Source organism: Heptranchias perlo, chromosome 28 (genome assembly GCF_035084215.1).
Source record: "Heptranchias perlo isolate sHepPer1 chromosome 28, sHepPer1.hap1, whole genome shotgun sequence".
Classification (NCBI taxonomy): Eukaryota; Metazoa; Chordata; class Chondrichthyes; order Hexanchiformes; family Hexanchidae; genus Heptranchias; species Heptranchias perlo.
The window spans coordinates 17,549,759-17,576,148 of record NC_090352.1 but is presented as its reverse complement, the minus strand read 5'-3'; the positions used below and the strand labels follow the sequence as shown (position 1 = coordinate 17,576,148).

At 40.8% G+C, this 26,390-nt stretch overlaps 1 protein-coding gene across 1 annotated transcript in view; it reads left to right on the top strand.

Annotated features, from left to right (window-relative positions):
* Window positions 1-26,390, top strand: part of galnt17 (polypeptide N-acetylgalactosaminyltransferase 17) — a 305,543-nt gene that overhangs the window by 171,953 nt on the left and 107,200 nt on the right. Inside the window, exon 6 of the mRNA XM_068008148.1 lies at window positions 17,423-17,540. Coding sequence (XP_067864249.1) covers window positions 17,423-17,540 — 118 coding nt within the window. The remainder of the gene's footprint in view (window positions 1-17,422; window positions 17,541-26,390) is intronic.

The following is a 26,390-nucleotide window of genomic DNA, read 5'->3' as shown; positions in this document are numbered from 1 at the left end:
CCATCTGAAGAGGAGTCCAAAGGTAAAAGCTTATTTATTTTTGCGGGGCCAGGAGGAGCAGGAGTTCTCAAGCTCCACAAGAATAACCTGTACCAATCCTGCATCTGACCCCCGCCCCCAAGAACAGACCCCCTGCCACTGCACCCCCCACCACCCCCCCCGACCTACCATTCTCTGGGCCCAGAGCTGGCTGGTCCGCCTGATATTGTGACGGCCCAGGCCCCAGGGCACCCGATTTCTGCCCGCAGCCCGCCGGCCCTATGTGAATGAGGTCCTGTACTCAAAGTGGACCCAGCCTCCCATCAGTTCGAAAACCGCACGGAGGGAAAATCTACCTCATTATCTCTTCAGTTCTGATTTGCTGCTATTTTCCTTTAAGCCAATACACAAAGTGTGATAGTAACAATGTATGGGGGAGATGTTACAGGAAATAAGTGTGACACAAGATATATATAATATATTACGAGGAAATTGCCCATGGTCAATTGATGAATACACATTTTTTAGATAGCAGGTGATGGGGTTGAGAGAGAGACTTTAGAATCTTGTTCCACAATATCACCTACTGACTAGAGCCGGGAACTATATTTTCACATGCAACTGTTTACATATAGGATTTCTGTTCTAAATGCTGACGTAAGCAGAATCAATGTAAAATGTTGAAATAGAAGTGTGAACAACAATTGTGTTAACAAAAAGATGGCCAGGAAGTGTGTGCATACACAAATTTTTTTCATGTTATTAGCAATTAGATAGATATGAAGTCACTTCGTCACCACCAACCAGACGTGGAAAACAGAAGTTTTATTTTCCATTTTTTTTATTAGCAACATTGATTTTATTTAAAGGGGTAGATCAACTTGAATTGAAGTTCCATCTTGGATCAGTTCAGGTATTCAAAACTTAGCCTAAACAGACTAATTTCACGTCACTTTGGGTTTGGAATTAAGTTCAGCATTTGTCCTTTGTGTGTCCTTTATATGAGTGCCATGTATGTATGTGTGATATTATGACATGTTTCTATATTTGCTAATATAGTTTTGAAATACAATTACTCAGTGAATTGGATAAATATTTGAAGGGGATAAATTTGCAGGGCTATGGGGAAAGAGCAGGGGAGTGGGACTAATTGGATAGCTCTTTCTAAGACCCAGCACAGACACGATTGACCGAACGGCCTCCTTCTGTGCTATATCATTCTGTAATTCTATGATTCTAATTTTCGTCAGAATATTGTAAAGTTTCTGCAGATTTTACTATTGGAAACAATACCAGATGCTGCCACTGGGTAGAACAAACAACGATGGGCCAGAAATCGCAGAGAGAGGCAGCGATCACTGCAGCTCCTGCGAATTAAATCAATGAAAATACTTACTGTGGGCTCTGTGGCGTCGAATTGCTTGAATTTGAACTTAAAAGAAATTTGCGCTATTAACCCAGCCTCTGAACAGCGCGAATTACAGCATGGCTGGAAAAGTCTGTGAGGGGAAGACACGCCCACAAAATCTGTCAGGAAGAGAGGTCACGCCCACAGATTCCGGCTGCATTGCTCAAGCGGGCAAGCAGACTTCATTCATTTAAAGTTAGTATTCTGTATGTCATTGTAAATAAAAATTAATTTTTTTTTTAAAAAGCCAAAGAAATAATTGAATTAAATTAAAGAGACAGAAGGGAAAAGTGAATTTTTTTAAAAAAACATTTTAATTTAAATTTTTTTTTAATGACCAAAAACTATGAAAATAAGAAGTAATATGAGACTCCACATTTTTAAAAGTTAATTTTTAATTGTTTGGCAATCATTAATAGTCAATGCGCTGTTAAAACTTAGTTTAGACCTGATATTTTTAAACATACCTGTTTGGTGGTGTAATTAGTTACTTTCCAGCTGGGGCAGGTAAGCAAGTTGCAACTTTTTCAATGATTTCTTTGATTGCAGTGTGTGATGTCCCTTTAATTCGAAGCTGTCATATTGCCAATGAACCACTAGGTGCAAGTTCTGGGTTTCCGTGTTTCACTGCACATGTGCAAACGCGGGAACTTGCTCCTCCAATTCGCCATTAAAAACGAAGAGTGCCGTTGAGCTCCTCTGTTAATTAGGGGGCGATTTCTGGCCCAATATATTTTTTATATATAAAAATAGCTGCTGTTTAATAGAGTTTTAACTTTTAAAAATGACAACCATGTTTGTTCTAATTGAAGAATTGGACATTGAGCTGGCTGGTTATAAAATAGCATTGTGATTTTTCAGCTGTTTCTCTATAATAAGGGCCTAAATTGGCTTTTAACATCACCCATAAATGAAAAACTGATCTCCTAACTCTTTATGCTGCTGCTTTTGAGTTTTTTTCTGGAAGCCTTTTAGCTGCCTTTATATTGACACATGAGTCTCATGCAGCAAATTTTAGATAAACTTACTGGATTCGTTAAGACCAGGAAAATCCATTTTTATTGGATGCTCATTGTTGCTGCTGCTCTGCCTGATCCACTAGATGTCCTGTTTAGAAGGAGTGATATGACAAAAGCCGAGGATCTTTGAGCATCATGATGACACTTCTTGCTAACATCATGATGACAGCATTTCACACACTGGACAAACGGTCAAGCCCAATCTGGGCAGGCACTGCAGATTGGGCTTTGCAGCCAGTTCACATGGAGACCAGCTGCACAATTAAGACATAAATGCGGGAGAGTGATGCACTTGGGTTCTCTCGCCCGACCCAAGGAAGAGTATAAGGGCAGCTTTGAATCATTGCCCTTGATTTTCTGACTGTAGAAGCCCGATGCAAATAAAGGCTTCCTTTCAGTTGCTCACAATAGTGCTGATTCAGCTGCTCTGCCTTTCTATGGAACCGGCTTTAAATTTTATTGCACCAATTTAAGCATGTACTAGATTTATACACAACTTAAAACCATTAGGCTTCAGCGAATAAAGATTTATGAAACAAATGTATTCAGGCAGGCAGCTTTCAGTTTTTTAAAACTGAGAACATGTAAATATTTTTTCAAATAAATTTTAAATTTTAGTGGCAGGCCGGGGAATGCATCTGTGAATATCAGAGAATTTCATCAACCTAAGTGCTGATAATTACTTTTTAATTTATACTCTAAATGTGCCCACAGGATCTGTTAAATATCACGAACAAAATTGAGGTAAATGGTCTGCCCTTCACCGGGCAGTGTCCTACTCTTGTCGCATGATATCATCAGGTCTTACCATCCTGATAGGCAGTTGGGGCATTCAACCCAATACCAGAACATGGGATAGATTTTCCTATTCCCGCACCTGAGTTATGGATCACCTGGGCAAGGCGAAGAGAGGGAAATCGGATGGGGAAGACTGCACGCCACTAAAAGAGGCCACAATTGGGGCAATCCAATAGTCCCGGGTGCAGGGAAGGGAAACTCTGCCCCCTTTATTTTTCAAAATGAACTCTCTCATATATCTACTATTTCTACTACTTTTACATGGCAACTTAATCATATCTCCCAATTACAACACCTGAGGTATTATTAGCAGGACACCTACTCTTTCACTGACCTTCACCAACTTGTCTTCTGTGGATTTCTTCTCACTTCTCTTTCTTTCCAGTTTTTTGTGGTCCTTATTAGAATCTCTACATCCTAATTAATTACCGAGACCCTGATTATACTCAATCCACATCCTGATGGACTCTTCCGTTTCCCCAAAGCTTCTGTGAAGCGCCTTGGGACATTTTTCTACATTGAAGGCGCTTATATAGATGCAGATTGCAGTTCCATTTTCACCTTCATTTTCTTTTTATGGGACGACATTCTGGCCTCATTCAGTAAAGCTTGAAAGTCAGATGAATTTTTCATGGCACCAGAACTTCCTCAATTTTCCATATAAAGATTATTTTTTTTAATTAACTCAACCTATTTAATTTCTGACAACAGAAAGTATGTTGGATTTGTTACAACTGTCGCATGAAGGTATTTTTATAACTCAGTATTAGAACAGGTTTGGAGGTTGAAAATTTTGCTGCCGTGCTCTGGCGCAATCCTGGGTTAAAAAAAAGCAGTTGAAAAAATTCTACTGATGGGAGATGCTGCAACCTAAGAGTGTGCAGTGTGTAAAGCTTTCAGGGTGCATTCGTAGGATTTGGACTCATGGTGTAAAAAGACTTCTGAGTTTCTTTCTACCTTTTTCCAAATGATTTGTAAACAAGCTGCAGAATCTATCTTCCAGATAAGTTGCACATTTGTTATGAATTGTTTAATGTTTGATTCAGAGAATTAACATAAGTTTGTAACTTTCAGGACTCAGGAAAATCTATTAGGAAAAAAAACCCAAACTGATCCAATCAAATCACTGATTTTTCAAAAATCTTTCGTCTGCAATTTTTAATTCTCACCAACATCCAAGGCTCAAAGTAAAGTTCTTTGCACAAAAAAGCAATTAAAAATGACATATCATGCAATATTCTGAACCTTACAGTATATTCATTAGTATTTTATTCACAGTATCACTCTAGTTGGTCTCTACAACCAGTCCAAATGCACCGTTGCTCCCTAATCATATAACCCATGCACCTCTTCCTCTGCTAACACCCATTAAAATTAATTTTCTTCTCTTCAAAATAATGTTCTTTATTTCACGGCAGTTATGCATGTGAAGACTGGGCCTACCCACTGTCCCAGAATGAATTAAGTTACTACAATTGTAGGCCCACCATTGCAGGCCTGTGCCTATGTGAGAAGCCTGAGCTTTGAATTCATGCAGAATCCCAGATCTATCACTGTTAGCTGTGGGAATTCAGCCAGATTCCAGCATGTTCACACAAGTTAAAGAAATGTATATGCTTGAAATTAAAACTGGCAATTAACAGGGCAAGCCATGACTTGCTGGCCTAGTTTTTCTGATTATAATGCCAGTGCTAACACATTCATTTCAAATGGGCTACTATTGGTGTTGGTTAATATTTGAGCTTCAGAAAGTGAAACATTCAGACTCTCTGAACACAAAGTTCCAATTCCAATTCCTTCTGTAGGAAATTGTTTTATTTAGTACACTACATTCTAAATAACAGGAGTCATGGGAGTAGTTACTGTATAGTATTATAGTTGCCTTAGACTTTTCTTTAAATGCACTGCCCCTTTGGGGCTAATCAATTGAGCAATTTTGTAATTCATGAATAACTGTGAGGTAACCTGTGGAGGAAGTAATTCAATATTGCAGTCTTCGGAAAAGTAATGTTAAGGTCAAATCTAAGTCGTAGAGGCTGCACTAAAACAATTTTTGGCAAATACAGAGGACAGATTCCTTTCCCTTCTCCCAATTGATAGATTACAAAGGAGTTGACCTTTAAAATGAAAGAATAATAAAATTTGAAATTTACATTTTAGGAAGAGCTTTTTATTAAATCAGGAATAGAAGCAAATTATAATAATGGATATTATGTGGTGAATTATTAATGATGGTTGGTTAAGAAACACTGCCAGTTGTTGTAGAGGGTGATCACAGACTCAGGGATTAGCTATTCTGTATTAAAAAGCTTCTACAGGAGCTTTTCTAAGTTGTCTAAAAGTTAAAGCATATCTGTGAGGATTCCTGATACAAATAGCCCTATAAAAATAGAGAGTTCTTTTCATGTGTGGGTCACAGTTTTTTGTAAGATGTACTTTTCTCCAGAATACAAATCTAAAAGCAGTACATGTAAAGCATGACGCAGCCCTAAGGAGTTTATATAGAAATATATATTATTACATTTACTACAATGGTTAAAAGGGTATGGGATTGTAACTTTGACTGTTTTTGACCTTCGGGTAAGCGTACTCCAAGGCGGCCTTCGAGACACACGACAACGCAAAATCGTCGAGCAGAAATTGATAGCCAAGTTCCGCGCCCATGAGGACGGCCTCAACCGGGATCTTGGGTTCATGTCACGCTACACGTTACCCCACCAGCGAACAAATGTTATCTGTTTTTAATACAACGGGTCATTTGCTGTCTTTTCGATGTTTCTGCCTCTCTCTCCTTTTTTTTTGGTGGTTTGTATATTCGGAGACCTTGTAGGTAACACCTGTCTGTCTGCACACTGATTGCCTTGGCAACGGGCAGTTGAAAAGACTGTAATCTGTAATCTGTAATCACCAAGTATTGTTCTGCGATTTATAAATGCGAAAGGTTCGAGGATTTCATTTCCACAATATTCACCTGAGGAAGGAGGAAGCCTCCGAAAGCTTGTGAATTTCAAATAAAATTGCTGGACTATAACTTGGTGTTGTAAAATTGTTTACATTTGAGCAATATAGTAGTGCACATATTGATGTCTATCACTTCTGCACTTATTCCTGTATGTTAAAATTTCAAGCTACTCATTGAAAGTGCTTAGAATTAAAATGTGTGTCGAAATCCTTCTATAGTGAATGGAGCAATAACCTATTGTTCTCACTCCCAATTTATGGTGACACTGAAGAAGGGAGATTCCATTAGAAGTGACTGCTTCCCAGCTACCACTGACTAGGCATTCCACTGACTAGAAATTCCATTGACTAGCAATTCCATTGACTAACAATTTGATAACACAGGAGCAAGTGAAGACACAGAGATACTAGTTAGACTGTATGAGTTTGTCTGTTCTATTGAGTTTGTAAGAACAGGATACTTAGAATATGATTAATCCTTTATTCTCTGTGTGCGTGGCTCTATTCTCCTTGTCCACTGATTCTGTTTTCAATTTGAGTTTGTATAAACAGCCAGCCCACAACCTCCAACTTTGAGGTTTATGATAAATGATCCGAACTGTTTTTAGTCCCTGTTTGAAATTCTTCCTAAACTTTGTTTTTTCAGAATTTTGTACCATGCAATTTTGCCCTGTTGCTGCATTCCACCAAGGTTTAACTCAACTTTCACGGCACCGCCATATTCAGAGCTTTTGTCATTTTAAACTGCACAATTTTTGTAATAAAACTTTACATCACCCCTTTTCAAGGTGGCTTGTTGCTGGATGGGTTGTGGAATGTACTTCTTTGGGCCATAAAGTGGCTGACCAGGAGCAGCAGCAAAATGTGTTTCCACCAAGTTTATGTTCACTACATGGGCAATCAGCAACAGTCATCTTAGACTCTGTCTGTAAGGCAGCCATACGAAATACCTGCCATAGCTTTATTTAATATTTTTGTTTAGATTGAATCTTCTCAGAAAAACACACTCCTTAATAAATCAGTCCTTAAGTTTTGTCTTAGACAGTAGCACTCTTGAATTCTGATCGAAAAGGTTTTAGGTTTAAGCCCCATATAGCTGTTGAGCTCATAGACTAAGCTGTCACTCAGTGCAGCACTGAGGGAGTGCTGCATTGTCAAAGGCCTGTTCTTTGTATGAGCTGTTAAGCCAAGGTCTTGTCTGCCTGTTCTGGTGGTTCACATAAATGTTAAAGATACCATGGCACTATTCAAAGTAAAGCAGGGAGTTCTCCCGATGTCCTGCTCAATATTTCTCTTTCAACCACTATCATCAAAAACAATTTACTGGTCATTTGTCTCACTGCTGTTTGTGGGATTTTGTTGTATGCACAATGACTGCTGTGTTTGTTTAGGTAATGACAGTTCAAAGCAATTCTGAGATTTGATAAGGCACCATGTAATTTTTCTTTCTCCCTCTCTCTCAGTGTGTAATCAAATAATGCCCATATCTATTTGGCATTTCTCTGGCATAATTCTAATGCACATGGAAAATAAATAATGAGGAAGAATCTTAGATTACTTATATTCTGCATGGCCAATCCATACTTAGAATGTGATTAATCCTTTATCCTTAATGTGCATAGCTCTATTCTCCTTGTCCACTGATTCTGTTTTTGTTGTGTAGTATTTGGACCATTAATTTGAAAATGATTCCCTCTTTCTGCAAGTATGTGGGTTTAACTAACTCAATTTGAGTTTGTATAAACAGCCAGCCCACAACCAGCTTTCTCACTCCTGGGGATCTCAGTGTATAACTGTACAAGCATTCATGTAACATAGCCATGAGTCAGATATCTGTCAGCAAAGAAACAACAAAAACTGGGTAACTAATATCTACAGAACTAATTGCGTCAGTCTCTGAATTGCACAGATATGCCCTCAACAATCTTGGCAGGTGGAGTTCAGATGCATCATCAACATGGAAATAATGAGCTATTACCATATATATGGCAAAGCAACTGAAGTCATAATACCACAGCAAGGAATCTTAGGTATTCCAACCATTTCTTGTCAAAAGCTGGGTGGTGAGGCAGGATCGGCCTTCACTTGCTCCCCACCTCTATGCCTGGTCTTGTGCCGCTCACTAGTCGCAGTGCGAACGAAATCATTGGGTGATTGGTAGAGTCTGTGAACCTTGTCCATCAATTCCTGTATCTTTCGGAGGCCTGTGGCTTATAATGTTACCTTTAAATATTCAACAGTTATTCACCTCCCAAAGAGTTACTATGTTTAAGCAGTGTTTGATGTTCAGCATTAGCCAAGTGAAGTCATCACAGTTAGATCTGCTCTGAGAGGTTGTAGGTTCAGTGTAGTTTATCTTCTGGTGTTTAGACTTGCCTTCTCACTCCTGGTTTGAGTGAGCACATCTGTTACTATCTTCTGTTGGTCTGCTCAGTCCTGGTAGGTGGGGCAGGGCGGGCAGTGGGTGTGGGTCTGGTGTTATCTTCTGCTGGATTGTGGCAACTATCTGTGGTGGGGAATTTCTTGAGGTGCCATTCTGTTGGCTGGAGAGTTGGGTGTTGGTTTTACTGGACCAGCACTAAGCTGAACCTGGTGGAGGTACGGTGAAATCCTCGAGGGGGTCTTGAGAGTGTTTCTTCTTCCTTCTTCAGAGTTGACAAATGTAAGGAATCTCACAACACCAGGTTATAGTCCAACTGTTTTATTTGAAAATCACAAGCTTTCGGAGGCTTTCTCCTTCGTCAGGTGAGCAAGTGTGGGATTCCACGGAAGGTTACTGCATTTATAGTCAGAGAACAATACCTGGTGATTACAGATAATCTTTCCAACTGCCCGTTGTCAAGGCAATCAAAGTGTTCAGACAGAGTGATGTTACCTACAGGACCACCGAATACACAAACGGCCAGAACAAAAAAGACAGACACAGAGAGAGAGAAACATCCGAAAGGAAGAGAAAGACAGAGAATGACCCGTTGTGTTAAAAACAGATAACTTTCTTTCGCTGGTGGGGTTACGTGTAGCGTGACATGAACCCAAGATCCCGGTTGAGGCCGTCCTCATGGGTGCAGAACTTGGCTATCAATTTCTGCTCGACGATTTTGCGTTGTCGTGTGTCTCGAAGGCCGCCTTGGAGAACGCTTACCCGAAGATCGGTGGCTGAATGTCCATGACTACTGAAGTGTTCCCCGACTGGGAGGGAACCCTCCTGTCTGGCGATTGTTGCGCGGTGTCCGTTCATCCGTTGTCACAGTGTCTGCATGGTCTCGCCAATGTACCATGCTCCGGGGCATCCTTTCCTGCAACGTATGAGGTAGACAACGTTGGCTGAGTCACAGGAGTATGAACCATGTACCTGGTGGGTGGTGTCCTCTCGTGTGATGGTGGTGTCTGTGTCGATGATCTGGCATGTCTTGCAGAGGTTGCCGTGGCAGGGTTGTGTGGTGTCGTGGACGCTGTTCTCCTGAAAGCTGGGTAATTTGCTGCGAACGATGGTCTGTTTGAGGTTGGGTGGCTGTTTGAAGGCGAGTAGTGGAGGTGTGGGGATGGCCATAGCGAGGTGTTCGTCGTCATCGATGACATGTTGAAGGCTGCGGAGAACATGGCGTAGTTTCTCCGCTCCGGGGAAGAACTGGACAACGAAGGGTACTCTGTTGGTTGCGTCCCGTGTTAGTCTTCTGAGGAGGTCTATGCGATTTTTCGCTGTGGCCCGTCGGAACTGTCGATCGACGAGTCGAGCGTCATATCCCGTTCTTACGAGGGTGTCTTTCAGCGTCTGTAGGTGTCCATCACGTTCCTCCTCGTCTGAGCAGATCCTGTGTATTCGCAGGGCCTGTCCATAGGGGATGGCCTGTTTGACGTGGTTAGGGTGGGAGCTGGAAAAGTGGAGCATCGTGAGGTTGTCTGTGGGCTTGCGGTAGAGTGAGGTGCTGAGGTGCCCGTCTTTGATGGAGATTCGTGTGTCCAAGAAAGAAACTGATTCTGAGGAGTAGTCCATGGTGAGCTTGATGGTGGGATGGAACTTGTTGATGTTATCGTGTAGTCTCTTCAGTGATTCTTCGCCATGGGTCAATAGGAAGAAAATGTCGTCGATGTATCTGGTGTATAGTGTTGGTTGGAGGTCCTGTGCAGTGAAGAAGTCCTGCTCGAACTTGTGCATGAAAATGTTGGCGTATTGGGGTGCGAATTTGGTCCCCATGGCTGTTGCGTGTGTTTGGGTAAAGAACTGGTTGTCGAAGGTGAAGACATTGTGATCCAGGATGAAGCGGATGAGTTGTAGGATGGCGTCTGGGGATTGGCTGTTGTTGGTGTTGAGTACTGATGCTGTTGCAGCGATGCCGTCATCGTGGGGGATACTGGTGTAGAGTGCCGAGACGTCCATCGTGGTGAGAAGTGTTCCTGGTTCAACTGGTCCGTGGGTGCTGAGTTTTTGTAGGAAGTCTGTAGTGTCGCGACAGAAGCTGGGGGTTCCCTGTACGATGGGTTTCAGGATGCCCTTGACGTATCCAGAGAGGTTCTCACACAGGGTTCCGTTGCCTGATATGATAGGACGTCCGGGTGTGTTGGCTTTGTGTATCTTTGGGAGGCAGTAGAAGTCTCCCACGCGGGGAGTACATGGGATGAGAGCGCGTAGGATGCTTTGAAGGTCTGGATCGAAGGTCTTGATCAGTTTGTTGAGCTGGTGGGTGTGTTCCTTGGTCGGATCTGCGGGTAACCGTCTGTAGTGTTCCTGGTTGTCCAGTTGTCGGTGTGCTTCTTTGCAATAGTCCGTTCTGTTCTGTGTGACGATGGCTCCTCCTTTGTCCGCTGGTTTGATGACGATGTTGCGGTTGATCTTGATAGCGTCGATGGCGTTGCGTTGTGCTCGGGTGACATTCTGGACTGTCTTGTGAGTGCGGCTGATGAATCTGGCATTGACGCATTTCCTGACAGCTTGAGCATACATGTCAAGCTTAGGGCAGCGACCCTCCGGAGGAGTCCAGTTTGACTCTTTCTTCTTCGGTTGCTGTACCACGGATCCCTCTGTCTGCTGTTCCGGATCATTGATTGTCTCATTGGGTTCGCTGCTGAAATCTTGGGATTTGTTGAAGAATTCCCGGAGCCTCATTCTCCTGATGAATTCCTCTGTGTCCGCCGCGAGACCAATGGGGTCCACTTTGGTGGTGGGGCAGAAATTCTTCAGAGTTGTCATTGCAGGGTAAGGACTTCTTGAGTAGCCGTACCAGCATGTTCCTACCTTCTAAGAAGTTGTGGGTTGCCTTCTAGGTCTTGAAGAGGGCAATTCCTCATCAGAATTTTGAGTCTAACCTGATGGGTCTCCTGCACCTAACACCTTAGTTGTGAGGTACAACATTGATATTGTCAAAGACCTCTCATTTCTGTAGGAGTTCAAGAACAGGTCTCCAAAGATGGAAGTGTGTCAGCCTTGAATGGGTAGCTTACACTTAGCTCTGGTCTGGGACATTATTATCTATTTGCTCTGGAAATGGAGGACTAATAATGCAAAGGCCTAGGGGGATTTTAATCTGTGGGCATGAAGGCTATGGAAACATTCTAGTTTCAGGTCCACCCTACTGTCCAGGTTTAGGAAGGTTTGGAGGGCCTCAGAGATTAAGGTGTTTTGCCTGTTTCTTTCCAAGCCTCTGGTTTTAAAAGGGAATTAAATAGTTGCTTGAAAAAGACCAATATTAAACCATATGAGGACTGATCAGGAGAGTAGAATTAGATTAGATGGCTTATGTGGAGAAAACCACAGGCACAGACTTGATGAACTTAATGGCCTGTTGCTTTGCTATAACATTCTAAAGTCTAGACTTTCCAGTTGAGGTTAATTTAATCCCCAGGAAGTAGAAGCTATCCTAATATCCATAGCACAATTAAAAGGCCCACCTGGCAACTCCTAACTGTCATGTTATTGAAATCTCGAGGTCACTGTAGGAGGAATCACAGTTGCAGACCTGTGGCCGTGACTCCTATCATTCTACAGTGCAGTAAGTTGGAGTATTACTGAGGCTAATCCTTGATGTGGCCTTTGACAAAAGTGGAGCAACACTTAGAACATAAGAACATAAGAAATAGGAGCAGAAGTAGGCCAATCGGCCCTTCAAGCCTGCTCCGCCATTTAATAAGATCATGGCTGATCTGATCCTAACCTCAAATCTAAATTCATGTCCAATTTCCTGCCCGCTCCCCGTAACCCCTAATTCCCTTTACTTCTAGGAAACTTCTCATAGACTGATATTTTCACGACTCTTATAGTAAGTGCTTTCACCAGTAAGAGAAGGAATATCAAGAAAGCACTAAGATGGGATGGCATAATGCCTAAAAGCAACTTGGCATATCTTCATGTTTAATCTTTTTCATTTTTTTTATAGGTTCCTTGGTAATTATTGAACTCAGCATGGGACAATCTAACATCCTACTGCTTTGTGGTACAGGCACATTGGAGGCACCAGATAGTAAATCATCAGCATTTATACACAGAGGGAAAAAAATTAGCCACTGTCTGCCTGTATTTAATGTTCCATAACATCCTAAGGAGAAGTAATTTTCAGCACAAAAGCAGTTTGAGTAAGATTTATCTCGAGCTACCAAGCTGCACCTTTTAAAATTTGACCTTTGGGATTTTCAGCAAGCCATTTTTTCACTTGGAGCTGGAAAGTGGCTGAATTTCCCATTAGTTTTGACCCAGAGATTTATGTATTTCTTAATGAAGTGCCACATTTTGCTTGCTGCCTTCCAGTAGCTTAAGTTTTAATGAATGAGATTTCAGTCAGGGTGAGACTCTGTCCGAAACTCTATCTAATTACATTAGACGACTTTGCTCCCTGTATCACAGGCCATGTACTCTGTGGTAATTAGAGCATTGCAAGAAGGCTGTTTGGAAATATGTGTCATTTCCTGAGTGAGTTTAAGGGGCAGTCAAAAAGTCATTTTTAAAAAATTTCAACAGTACTGGTAATTTTATAAAAAATTAAAATATGAAGTCAAAGTAAAATCGGGCAGGGTGTAAAATGGACCACCGGCCCATCTGGGTGGGTTAGGTTAAAATCGAGGCTTATATTTCTCTTAAGTACATTAGATAGTCAGCCATTTATATGGTTCTTGTAATTGAACGGCTTGACCCTCTCCTCAGAAACCCATTGATCTGTTCCAAACACTTTGAATGATCCATCTCTATCCAAGGACAATGATAGCAAATAACCCATTTATATTAGTGCTTTCAGAACACAAGCCGTAATGTACACTCTCTACATCTCACAAACCAGTTACAATAATTTTAACCCTTTGTGCGCTGTGATCAGCAAGAAAGAATTTGCCTATCATGGACAAAATGCTTCATTTTTGTCGCAGGAGGTCATAGATGGTGCTGGAGATGAGGAAGCAGGATCACTGCCATAGCTCAGGGTGTGTGATAACCTTTTGCTGCCCCTCCTTCTCATCTTATTCTCACATTCACTTACTGTCAGAAAGATATATATTGAAGCCAATTACCACAACATTCATTTTACTGAAAGGTGTACATGATGGTCGCTCAGTAGGACACCATTGTAACCTGTCTTTATTTTCTCTTCCTCTAAGTGTTTCACAGGAAGCAGAATCAGGCCCAGGTACAATTGGACATGCCAGCACTTCATATCATATGCTATTACTCGCTCTATCTTATATGTACTCACAGCAGCCAAACACTTCACACACTCCTGCCATTATGTCAGCCTTGGCTCATTGGTAGCACTCTTGCTTCTGAATTAGTAGGTCATGGATTCAAGCCACACTCCAGAGGCTTGAGCTCATAATCTAGGTTGACACTCAGTGCAATACTGAGAGAGTACTACACTGTCGGAGGTGCCACTTTTCGAATGAGACATAAAATGGAGGTCCCATCCGCCCTCTCAGGTGTATGTAAAAGAACACATGGTACTATTCAAAGAAGAGCATGGTAGTTCTTCCAGTCACCCGGTCAAAATTTATCCCTAAATCAATACCACCAAAACATATTATCTGACCATTCATGTCATTACTGTTTGTGGTACCTTGCCATGCACAAATTGGCTGTCACATTTCCCAGATTACAACAGTGACTGCACCTAAAAAGTACTTCATTGGCTGTGAACTGCTTTGGGGTGTCCTGAGGATGAGAAAGGCAGTATAAAAATACAAGTTCATTCTTTTGTTCATTGAGCTAGCAGCCAGAGGAAGCACGAAGCTAGGTTTAAGTATTCATTCACACAGTCACCAAGCAAAGCACTGTGGAAGCAAACATGATATGGTATGATATTAAACTTTATTTGCATTGAAGCCACGTGTACAATGTGATCTTGCAAAGGTTTGCAAACATATATCATCAGATTGCATGAATATGATATTTTTGAGTTGTCCAGGAGATTTAAGAGACTGTAGATGAAAGTGTATTTGTGGAGGGAATGGGAGATGTAGACAAAACTGTTAATGCACATTTGCAAGTTAAGGAAAGGTGTCCTGAATACCACGTTGCTGGCATTGGGTTCTGCTCTATAATTTCGTCAGGTATCTTCTGCTCCCTTTTGTGGTCACTTTGATGCACCTCGGGACCTTCCATCTCCTCAGTGCCTCCATGCCAATGCCTCTTTGCAGGATGCGATTGTGCAGCATGCAGTACGCAACAACAGTTCTTGAAGCCTTAGCTGGACTGTTGCAGGGCAATCTCAGAACTATCCAGGCACCTGAAGTGCTGCTTCAACATCCCAGTGGTGTGCTTGATGATTACTTGGGTGCATGCATGCATCTCATTAACCTGACTTCAACTCATGTCCAGAGATATCACTGAGGTGTCACCAACTATGGTTTCAGACGATAGCCTTGTCGGCCAGAATCTTGACTAGGTCGTGTCATTCAGGGTTAATTATTGGTGGGAAAGTAGACTGCCTTAAAACGAAGGCCTCGTGGCAGCTCTCTGGGAAGCAAGCACTGACTTATTTAATGCGGTGCTGTCAGTCGCAACTTAGATGTACATTTGGAGAGTGGAATTACTTCTTATTCATATAGGTAGTGTTATTGTGAAAGAAAACTTGTAGGACCACATGGTGTAAGCGATGAACTCCTGGACTTCTGGGGAATCCTACCACACTGTAATAGTGCACAGCTCCCTCATGCTACTGTAATACCATTGATATTACAATTGGAAAACGTAGGCCACTATTTTATATGTATATATAGATGGATGTATCCCAACAAAAGAATATAATCTGAGAGATAAGCTAACAAAATAAAAGCATGACCAGGCTGCCCCTGAGCAACATCTGTGCTAATAGTTAGTGATTTGGATGCAGTTCAGGCCTATAGATCTTAATGTAGCAAATTCCTGATCTCAATTGACCAATCTAATGGTTCTTAAAAGATTTAAACATACAGACCACAAAGATGTGCATGGTTTTGAGGGAGGTTTAAATAGAGATGAGCCAGTTTGCCAGAATGTATGTCAACCTTTCACAATCTCAGCTGCCACCAAAAGACTTGTTCATTCTTGGGCATGCAGGGAAATATTTGTATGGATTGAGCAAATGACACCTCTTTACTCATGTATAATTCAAAGTCTTGCATCTCGAATGTTCTGGTAACATGACACCTTACATAAGGATCACGTATCCATAGGGCAAAAATGGTGATTGGCTGAAGTGATCATTATCTGTGGGGCTAACTGTGCTGATTCATTTGCATTTAGTCAGTGGGATATTTGAGCCAATCAAAAATAGTATTAGTAAGGTAAGGTGTGTAATATTTTACCTTGTGTCATGTGATATATTGCTTCAGTAGATTTACTGTGTTATAGTGATGGCTAAACCATTACTGAGTCCAGGCTGCAGTGGGGCAGTGGTAAACATCAGAGATCGTATTTCAGATCCTGAACTAACACTGTGCAACACCACAGGAGATGTACTACTAACATATCAACTTTGCTGGTTTCTATCATCATCTTTATCATGATTGTAAGAATAAATAGTTGATGAAGTGTCATTTTATGGAGCGTCCTAATTGATAGAAATGTACAGGACCCGAAAAAACCATTTCAGTCCATCTGGTTCAAAAACTCAATATACAGTTCATGACCAAAAATCTGCAATTAATTTTGGCACCAATTGCCTGTCTAATTCCTTCTTAAAATTACTGAACTTTTCAGCCTTGATTGCCATCCTGGGCAGTCCAATCCAAACATTCACCATCCTATGTGTGAAGTAGTTATATATTATCTGTCCATTCACCTTACCTCTTCTTAACTTCATCCTATGTCCAATTTGTTGCCTTTCTTGGGTCCAGGTTAAACAATATCTCAGGATTAAATTTGTCAAAAACCTTAAGGATCTTGAATACAATCATTGAATTCCTTCTCAGTCGCCTCTTCTCTGGTATAAAGAAGTAGCTTCTGTAGTCTCTCCTTACAGCTTAAGTGTCGTATGCCAGGTGTTAAATGGGTAGCTTTTTGCTATACCTTTTCTGTTTCCATGATCATCTTGCTATAATATGGCAACCAGAGCTGCACACGCTACTCCAGATGGGGATGATCAATTGCCCTGTGTAGGCTCAGTATCACATCCTATGATTTGTGTTCCGTTCAATGCACTATACAACTCAATATTCTATTGGCCTTACTTAACACAACATAATTGAATAGTTTCAATTATTGTCCTCTAATACCCCCAAATCCTTTTCCTGTGTTGTAGACGAACATCATTTAGTTTATAGTTCCAATGTTTCATCTCCTTCCCTAATCTTATTTCTTTGCAGTTGTCAACAGTGAATTTAATTTGCCATTTCCCAGTCCAACTTCCCAATCTGTCCAGATCACTCTGCATCTGATCAACCAGCTCTTGACTGATAGTTTTGTCTGCATCCTCCCCACTTTATAATCATTGGTTTATAGTTTGAAAGCAAAGTCTCAGCACTGACCTTTAGTCACATTCTGTCACTTCGATGCAGTTCCGTGCACGACCACTCTGTCTCCTTTGCCGTAATGTATCAAAAACCTTGCTGAAGTTAAGCAGCGTCCATAGATTTCTCTTCATCCAAAAACCCTGATACCTTCTCAAAAAGGTTTGTCAAACATCATCTTCCACCCAGAAGGCCTTGCTGACTTGCTCAGATAATTTCATGCTCCTCTAGGTGTTTCACAAGGAACTTCTTCGGGAAAACCTTTAATCTCTTATGACAAATGTTAGCCTGTGATTTCCAGGACAGTCCTTCTGCCTTTTTTTCAAAGAATGATATATCTCTTATTCTTTTTCAGGACTCCTGCCATGATTGGATGCTCTTTTGTGGTGAATAGATTGTTTTTTGGTGAGATTGGCCTGCTGGACCCTGGAATGGATGTTTATGGCGGGGAAAACATAGAACTGGGAATTAAGGTCAGTCACTATTCTCTTCAGAAATTGTTGATTATGAACTGTTTACCATCCTGATTTTTCTTGTAGCCTGTAATTTGACTTGGGCTTGCGTTACTGGAAAACTTGCTGTCCAATGGCAAGTATGAATTAGCGCTATACTTACCCATCTTCTGTGAAATTGTATCTTGCTATTGAAATTCACAATGCTGCAGTGGTCTGTTGGTTACATGCACAAAAAAACGGAATGCTGCACTACAGAAACAGGCCATGTGGCTTACCGAGTCTGTGCTGGTGTTTTTCTCCATAAGAGCCACCTAGTCTAATCCAACTCTCCATACTCTTTAATATTCCTCAAATATTTTTCAACTATCTAATTCCCTTTTAAAATAATTAATAGACTCTGCTTCAACAATGGTTTGTGGCAGAAACTCCCACATTCTAACCACTCTGTGCTTAAAGAATTTTTCTAATAACTGCCCTTTAATTCTTTATGTGACTATTTTAAATTTGTGTCATCTCATTACTGTCTTGCCAACCAATGAAAACAACCTACCATTGTTTACCTTATCATAATCCTTCATAATCTTGAAGAATCTTTCAGGCACTCCTTGCCTTTTCTGCTCCAGTGTAAAGAGCCCTTACTTTTCAAATCTCTTTTCATAATGTAACTCCTCATCCCTGGTAACATCATTGTGGATCTACACTACATCATTTCCATCGATTTTAGATCCTTCCTATAATGGAGTGCCCAAAACTGTACACAGTATTCCAATTGTTGCCTAACTTGTACGTATAAGTTCAACATTACCTCCCTGTTTGTGCATTTTATGCTTCTAAATACAAAATCAAAGACTCAATTTGCCTTTTTGACTGTCTTTTTTTGCTACTTCCACTGTCACCTTTGATGACCTGTGTAGCTGTACATCAAGATCCCTCTGTTCTACTCCATTTAAAATTTTACCATTTAAGGTACCTTTCCCCTCTCTGTTCTTATTTCCAAAATGTATTTTCCTCAATGATGTGTAAACAAACAGAAAAACAGTAGATCACAAAATATTTATGACTTGAAAATGTTTATATTATATATTTGTCTGTTTATGCTATCACCCTATGTTATATAGCTGTCATCCTTTCTGCTGTACAATAGTTTACATCTAAAAATATATATTTGTGAGCCTTCAGTCATATATTTATAAAGCTGTTTTTGGGGGAAAATTTAAACTGGCCTATAATAAATATTTAACTTTATAATCCATCAGTGGCTCCCCTGTGTATAGGAACAATTGGAGCCATTCCCACGCTGATCTTCAGATTGGTGCAGTACTTTAGCTGACCAACTTCATTGCTAAACAGATTATAACCAATATAAAATTTGATGACAACAATAAGCAGTCAGCCCTTTACACATACCAGATGAAAGCACTGAGAAAATTGCTTTTGGCAATATCAATGGATGAATCCTTAACGCCTTCAGACGGACTTCCTCTAGTTTAGGTGGTAACCTAATATTACAAATGGAATAAAACCTTCACTAAAATATCAGACAAAGAAATGTCATAGAAAGATGTTAAATGTTCATCCACTAATATTGCCAATGTTCATTTTGTTTATAGTGAGCAGTCTGCAGTATAAGTGGAACAATTTTATCAATTGTTAGTTTTAAAGTAAATGTTCTTAAAAAATATATCCACTGCAGTATCAGCTGTAACAATACAAAGGTCCTGAGGCTGAACCAAACTGTGCACTTCTTTGTGGAGCATGCACTATTTTAACTTAATTCATGAGACGAGCTCCTTTATAACTCATTATAATCTATCAACAATTTAATCTTCCCTAAGGGCATAATTTAGATAAGAACGATCCTACAATTGATGATAGGTTAGTGTATATTTTCCTTATAATGCATGGCTAAAAAAATAAGATTCTATCCATAACTATTTGAAGATTTGTGGGTTTGATGGTGCAGCTGAGGAAAGGAGACAAACAGATTTTGAATGTGAATGGATATCAATCGCTCATTGTTCCTCCCTGGATGTTTTCCAGATTCTCCCCCTCAACTGCAATCTCTGTACTGTAGCAGATGACTTTAGGCAGCAAGTGACTTGAGATTATAAAGTCACATGGTAATCCAAAAGACTTTGGATGTTTTATGATGGCTGGCTGTCAGCGCCTGTAAGTGTAAATCATGAAGCTACAATACTGTTTTCACTGTTCAGATGTTGGGATAAAATAAATCAATAAAAACCATCTCAGATTAGGGGATCATTTTGTGCGATCAGTATTCATTAATAAGAGCCTTCAGTATTCCTTGAAAGAGCAAAGCTCATTATCAGTACTATAATTTGCTGATTAAAACATCAAAGCCACATTGATGGCGGGCAGAAAGCAGCATCTATACATATCCCAGGCTCTTTAATGATGTTTGACGAAGACGTCAGTCTTGTTATTGATCATCTTCTGTTAAAGTGGACTAAGTGCTCAGTAAATTCAACTGATGGCTACAGCAAACACTCGCTACTCTGGACTATACAGCTTCATTATCTGGAACGTTCTTGGATAGATGCACAATTCAGAAACTGGATACTGCTGATGGAGGTTAGCAAGTTACAAAACAACAACAACTTGATTTTATATGGCGCCTTTAACATAGTAAAATGTCCCATGGCGCTTCACAGGAGTGTTATCAAACAAAATTTGACACCGTGCTACATAAGGAGATATTAGAACAGGTGACCAAAAGCATGGCCAAAGCGGTAGGTTTTAAGCAGCCTCTTAAAGGAGGAGAGAGAGGTAAGAGGTTTAGGGAGGGAATCCCAGAGCTTAGGGTCGAGGTTTTTGATTCACAGTTGGCTTCTGAGGAATCAGCTTGACTCACACCTCTCAAGGTTATTTGTTCACGCCCCACTCCAGCACCAGGCTGACACTTCAATTCAGTACTGTAGGAGTGCTGAAGTGGTGTCTTTTGGGTTAGGTGTTAGTCCAGGGACATGTTTGCCTATTCATGTGGACGTAAAAGATCCCATGGTATTATTTGAAGAAGAACAAGGGAGTTCTCGTGGTATCCACACCAACATTTACCCCACCAACGAACCAAATATTTGCCTATTTATCTCATTTGCTGTTTGTAAGACCTTTGTAAACCCATCAGTAAGACCTTGTAGTGCACAAATTGGCTGCTGTGTTTGCCTACATATCAACAGTGACTACACTTCAAAAATAATTTGTAGGTGGTGAAGCATTTAGGTCATCTTAAGCACATGAAAAGTGCTATATAAATGCAAGTTCTTTTTTTCTGGTGGTAGAGAATGTAATGATGAGTGGATTTTCCCCATTTAAGAGACAAGAAAGATTTTCATATTTGACTTGGCCTGCCTGTCACTCATCTTGTGTGGACAGAGGATGTCTGGAAGAATTCAGTGACCCTGAAGTTCAGTGGGGGTTGTGCCAATCTCCCACTGTTACTCTGGTGGGAGTTTGACGGAACACCTGAAGACCTGGTGTAAATGGCTGCAAATCGCTATTAAGGCCATTTCTCCTGGGGTCCCTCCAATCTCCTGCTGAAGTTATGATGGGAGATTGGGACAACAACCACAGAAATGTAGGACCAGTCAGTTTGCAGCACTACCAGTGTCTCAAATTACATCCCCATGGGATGAGCATTCAAACTTGGCAGTGTATAGTACCCCAATAGTGATAACTAAAACCCACCCTTGAAGCCATAGATTTCAACTATTGTGATAGCATTGTGATAACCTAGACCCCTGATTGATCTGATATTGCAGTAAGTCTTTTATATTCCCCATGTGTCTCAGAAATAAAGGGATTAATTCAAGGACACTTGCATGCTCTGCACTTTGTGGCTGCATAATTGCATTTAAAAGTCTGTATCAGTGTAAATGATACCGACATTAGGATTGTAGCTGGAATGAGTTCAGGATCTGTATAAACATATTAAACATTGAGCACAATGTGCATGCAGGCAACATATAAAACATTGAAGCCAACTCAATCCTTTCAGAGCAGAATTAATTATTTGTGTGCAACAGTAAGCCAGGTAAATAAAAATGTCCTCAATGGTTAGTTCCAATTCTTAACAGATCAGTCCAGCTAATTTAAACTCCTCTTCCATTATTCCATTATTTCAGTGATTTCCCTCCTATTATCATTACTAGTGTGCTTTTCTCTTGACAAGAGAAGTGCATAAGATTGCTTATTAAGAAAACAATTGTCTGCTTTGCTGGGGCCAATAATGCAAGGCCTACTCTGCACCCCAGTGAGCTTTGCACATGGCAGTGTGGCTGGGAAGCACCTAGAGCACAGAGAAGTTCTCTTAATTTAGTCCATCAGCATCAAGGAGCCTCCGACAGCCCTCCAATAGCTGTAGCTGGTCATAGTTTAATGGCCGCCTTGCTGGGAGCCTCTGCACCAACTATGTGTAAGGATTATTTCGGTCACAAGTTGTATTTGTATTAGGAAACAACAACAATAACTTGCATTTGTATAGCGCCTTGAACACAGAAAAACATCCCAAGTTGCTTCACAGAGGATTGATCAGCCAAAAATGGATGCCAAGCCAAAGATGGAGATATTAGGAGGAGTGAAGGAGGTGCATTTAAAGGCAGGTCTTAAAGGAAGAGAGAGAAATGGAGATGTGGAAGTGTTCAGGGAGGGAGATCCAGAACGTGGAGCCCAGGCAGCTGAAGGCACGGCCGCCAATGGTGGGGCATAATGCGATTGGAGGCCAGCTGTAAATATTTAAATATTTCTTCTGGGTGGTGCTCTGCTTGTGATATGGCCACCCAGCATTTCTATCCCCTTGTTTGCTTGCCTCCAGTTCTTCCAATGGGTCTCTCTGCCTAATATTCCATGCCCTGCAGCATTCCCAGCACATGTATTAGGTACCAAGAGTGCCACAAAAATATTGAAATGAGCTGACCTTGAACTATCAGGCACAGTCAGTGCACAATTCCTCCATTTTCAGTCCCCTTGATGTGCACTGGTTCCCAAGGTACTTTAGTTGTTTAAATAATGTTCCAAACACCCAGGACTGTATATTATATTTTTCACAACCTGGAGATGGTTTTTTTACTTCTCTGATAATGACACAGTGGGCCAATGCAGTGAGACTTAAAGAGAAACTCTAACCCTGTTTCTTATTAGCACTATAGAATGATGCCCTTCGGTTTCCTTTTCCTTTTGATGTTATAATGACAGTTTGAAGGAGATTTTCCACTTCTGCATTGCTAAGCCTGCAATTTCCACCCATTGAAATGAATAGGCTGAAAGTTGTGGGCTGGGAATCACAAAGTAGAAAATCCCAGCCTTCCTTTATTTTCTGTTTTGATCTGCAGTCCTCTGATAAAGTCTATGATATGCATAACATAGTGCTGCCACTTTTCATTTTAAATTGCCTGATCCATTGATTCGACGTGACCTCTTGTTTCTGCTTTCCAGGATGGATGGTCGACGCTTTCAATTACATCTAAAATAACCATAACTGAGTGGAACCAAATATTATCGCTGGTAAAGCACCTAAATCCACACTACTGAATCAAATAGCCATGGGTTCAGTCTTAGGCCTGACTGTTTGCCTCCTAGTTTTGAGAAAAAAAGTTTGTCCAGTTCTCCCATAGGCTGGTTGCCCTTTTTTTGGTGATGGAGGAATGAAAATACAAAGTATGAGGATAAAATTCAACTTCAGTGGGGGTGAGAAATGGGTGGTAGCGAAAGGAAAATCGGGCAGTGTGTATAACAGGCGGCCGATCCACTACCGCCCATATTTTCCCCTACCCCCAACTTACCACCAAAGTTGAATTTTACTCTCTATACCTGGTCCCGTTCACCCATCACCCCTGTGCTCATTGACCTACATTGGCTCCTGGTCCACCAACGCCTCAATTATGTTCAAATCCCTCCATGGCCTTGCTTTTCCCTATTTCTGTAAACTCCTTCAGCCCTACAACCCTCTGAGAATGCTGCATTCCTCCAAAACTGGCCTATTGTGCATCTCACACTTCCTTTGCCCCACTATTAGAGGCCAACTAGGCCCTAAGCTCTCGAATTCCCACCCTAAACCTCTCCGCCTCTCCACCTCTCTCTCCTCCTTTAAGACGCTGTTTAAAACCTACCTCTTTGACCAAGCTTTTAGTCGCCTGCCCTAATATCGCCTTCTTTGGCTCAGTGTCAATTTTTGGTTGATAATGATCCTGTGAAGCTCCTTGGGATCATTTACTAGGCTAAAGGACCAAGGAGCCCTCGTAAAATTGAAGTCATTGGGAATCAGGGGGAATACGCTCCAGTGGCTGGAGTCATACCTCGCACAAAGGAAGAAGGTAGTGGTTGTTGGAGGCCTATCATCCATACCCCAGGACATCGCTGCAGGAGTTACTCAGGGCATTATCCTAGGCTCAACCATCTTCAGCTGCTTCATCAATGACCTTCCCTCCATCATAAGGTCAGAAGTGGGGCTGTTCGCTGATGATTGCACAGTTTTCAGTTCCATTCGCAACCTCTCAGATAATGATGCAGTCTGTGCCCGCATGCAGCAAGACCTGGACAACATCCAGGCTTGGGCTGATAAGTGGCAAGTAACATTCACGCTAGACAAGTGCCAGGTAATGACCATCTCCAACAAGAGAGAGTCTAACCACCTCCCCTCAACATTCAATGGCATTACCATCGCTGAATCCCCCACCATCAATATTCTGGGGATCACCATTGACCAGAAACTTAACTGGACCCGCCATATAAATACTGTGGCTACAAGAGCAGGTCAGAGGCTGGGTATTCTGTGGCGAGTGACTCACCTCCTGACTCCCCAAAGCCTTTTCACCATCTACAAGGCCACAAGTCAGGAGTGTGATGGAATACTCTCCACTTGCCTGGGTGAGTGCAGCTCCAACGGGGAAAACAGGCATGTTTGATCCAATCTTTTTCAAGTGCATCTTAGAACAACCAAATCTGGAGTGACATTGATGGTAATCATGGAATAGTCTCCAGCTGTGAATTATTGAAACAACAGGGGCTAAAATAATCTCAAACAGTCTTTCAAACGTTGCACCAAGGTGACCATTTAGCCCCTGTTTACTTAGCTGAAGTACAGTCGATTGAAAAACATTTATTTTTAATTGATAAGCTACTGCAGCCCTAATTGCATGAAGATAATGCTCTCAGTGCCTTCACTTCTGTATGATACAAAGTGAATGTGGCAAGTGGGGCTCCCAATCCCTTTGATTATGCCTTCAAACCTCTGTCAGCGCTGCTAACACACACAACTCCAACTCAGATTCTGCTGCTGGCAGAGGTAAGCAATTGGGTCGCTTTTGTTTGTAATCTCATTTCTGCTGACTTTAATTAATGATATTTTTTAGTACAAACGCCAGCCTGTCCACCGGGGAAACTCTGAAATGCAGGGAGACTGTCAATATGTATTACTGACTTGACATCATGGAGCATCCATCCCAAACACTGCTGAATCCAAATGGCAGATTGGACACAGATCACCACAGATTGATATTTGGCAGTCAAAATTTGTAAACGCACTGAAATTTTATTTTCACATTTACATTCAGTAACTAGATATTGATTAAAACTATTTTAATAGCAGTTCTATATTTTCAAATGAATAATGCTTAATATATTTCAAACCTAAATGAAACCAATACAAATGTTATTCTTAAAATTAATTCCAGTATGATGAATGAATTCTCCTGCCACCTTGATAAGGTTGACAGAAAATGCATTTGATTATAAGATTTTTATGTTTATTTTCTTTCATACACGGCTTCAACCAAAAGCTGCATTTCGGTCAGCAACTGTGTCATTATTGTAACAATTTTATTGCTAATAATCCATACAAATTACTTTCAGAAAAGCAATTGTTATAAATTTACAAAATATACAGGGTATTGTCATGATGGAACAATGTTTGATAAACCAGAGAGCAATTGCAGTATACAGCACAAAAGGAGAAACATTTTTGAGACAGTAGTGTGCCTTTAAATGCCTAATATGTAACCGTTGTTGCATTAAGTACAACTCGTAGATCTGTGACATTAGTGATCTAGGATGTTTCTTTCCTCTGAACAGCGAAATATCTTTGTCCCCCAGTAAAACTTAAGTCTTTGTGGGCACCCTACTTAGTTTACATCAAACAACCTAGGAGAGCAAAGAATATGTATACATTCAATAATAATTTAAATATAATTTAATATAAGAAGGACCAATAATTATTTCAGATTTGCTGGTCTTTTAAAACAAGGTCATAACATTACATTCTTTATCTAAATTGAATTCTGGTTGGATGACTTTATTCAATGATACAGTTTGAAATTGATTTGACCCTTGAAATTGGTTTCTGATTAACATTGTGTATTTTGCCCAGTAAAAGATGTACAATTAATTCTGTTGCAATTCAGGTCTTTTCTCAACACTCTTAACCCATGTTCACAACAAGAAGGTACATTTATATAGAACCTTTAACATAGAAAAATGTTTCCAGGTGTTTAACAGAGGGAAAAATTAAACAAAATGGTCACCAAACCATATTGGAAGAGTCAGGAGAGGTAACTGAAATTTTGCCTGCAAGGTTGGGTTTTAAGCAGGTTTTGAAGTTAGAGAGCAATATATAGAGGTGGAGGGATTTAGGCAGGTCTTCCAGAGAGTAGGGCTGAAGTGGCTGAAGGTTTTGTCATTGATGGTAAGCCAAATGGAGTAGAGGTTGCACAAAGGCCAGAATGGAGGACAGAAGGATATGAGAGGTGATGCAATCTTGGGGGAGATTGCAGAAGTAGGGTGGGGATTACTGTGGAGAGATATGAAAATGAGGACAAGGATTTTAAATTTGTTGCATCGAAGGACAGGGAACCATTG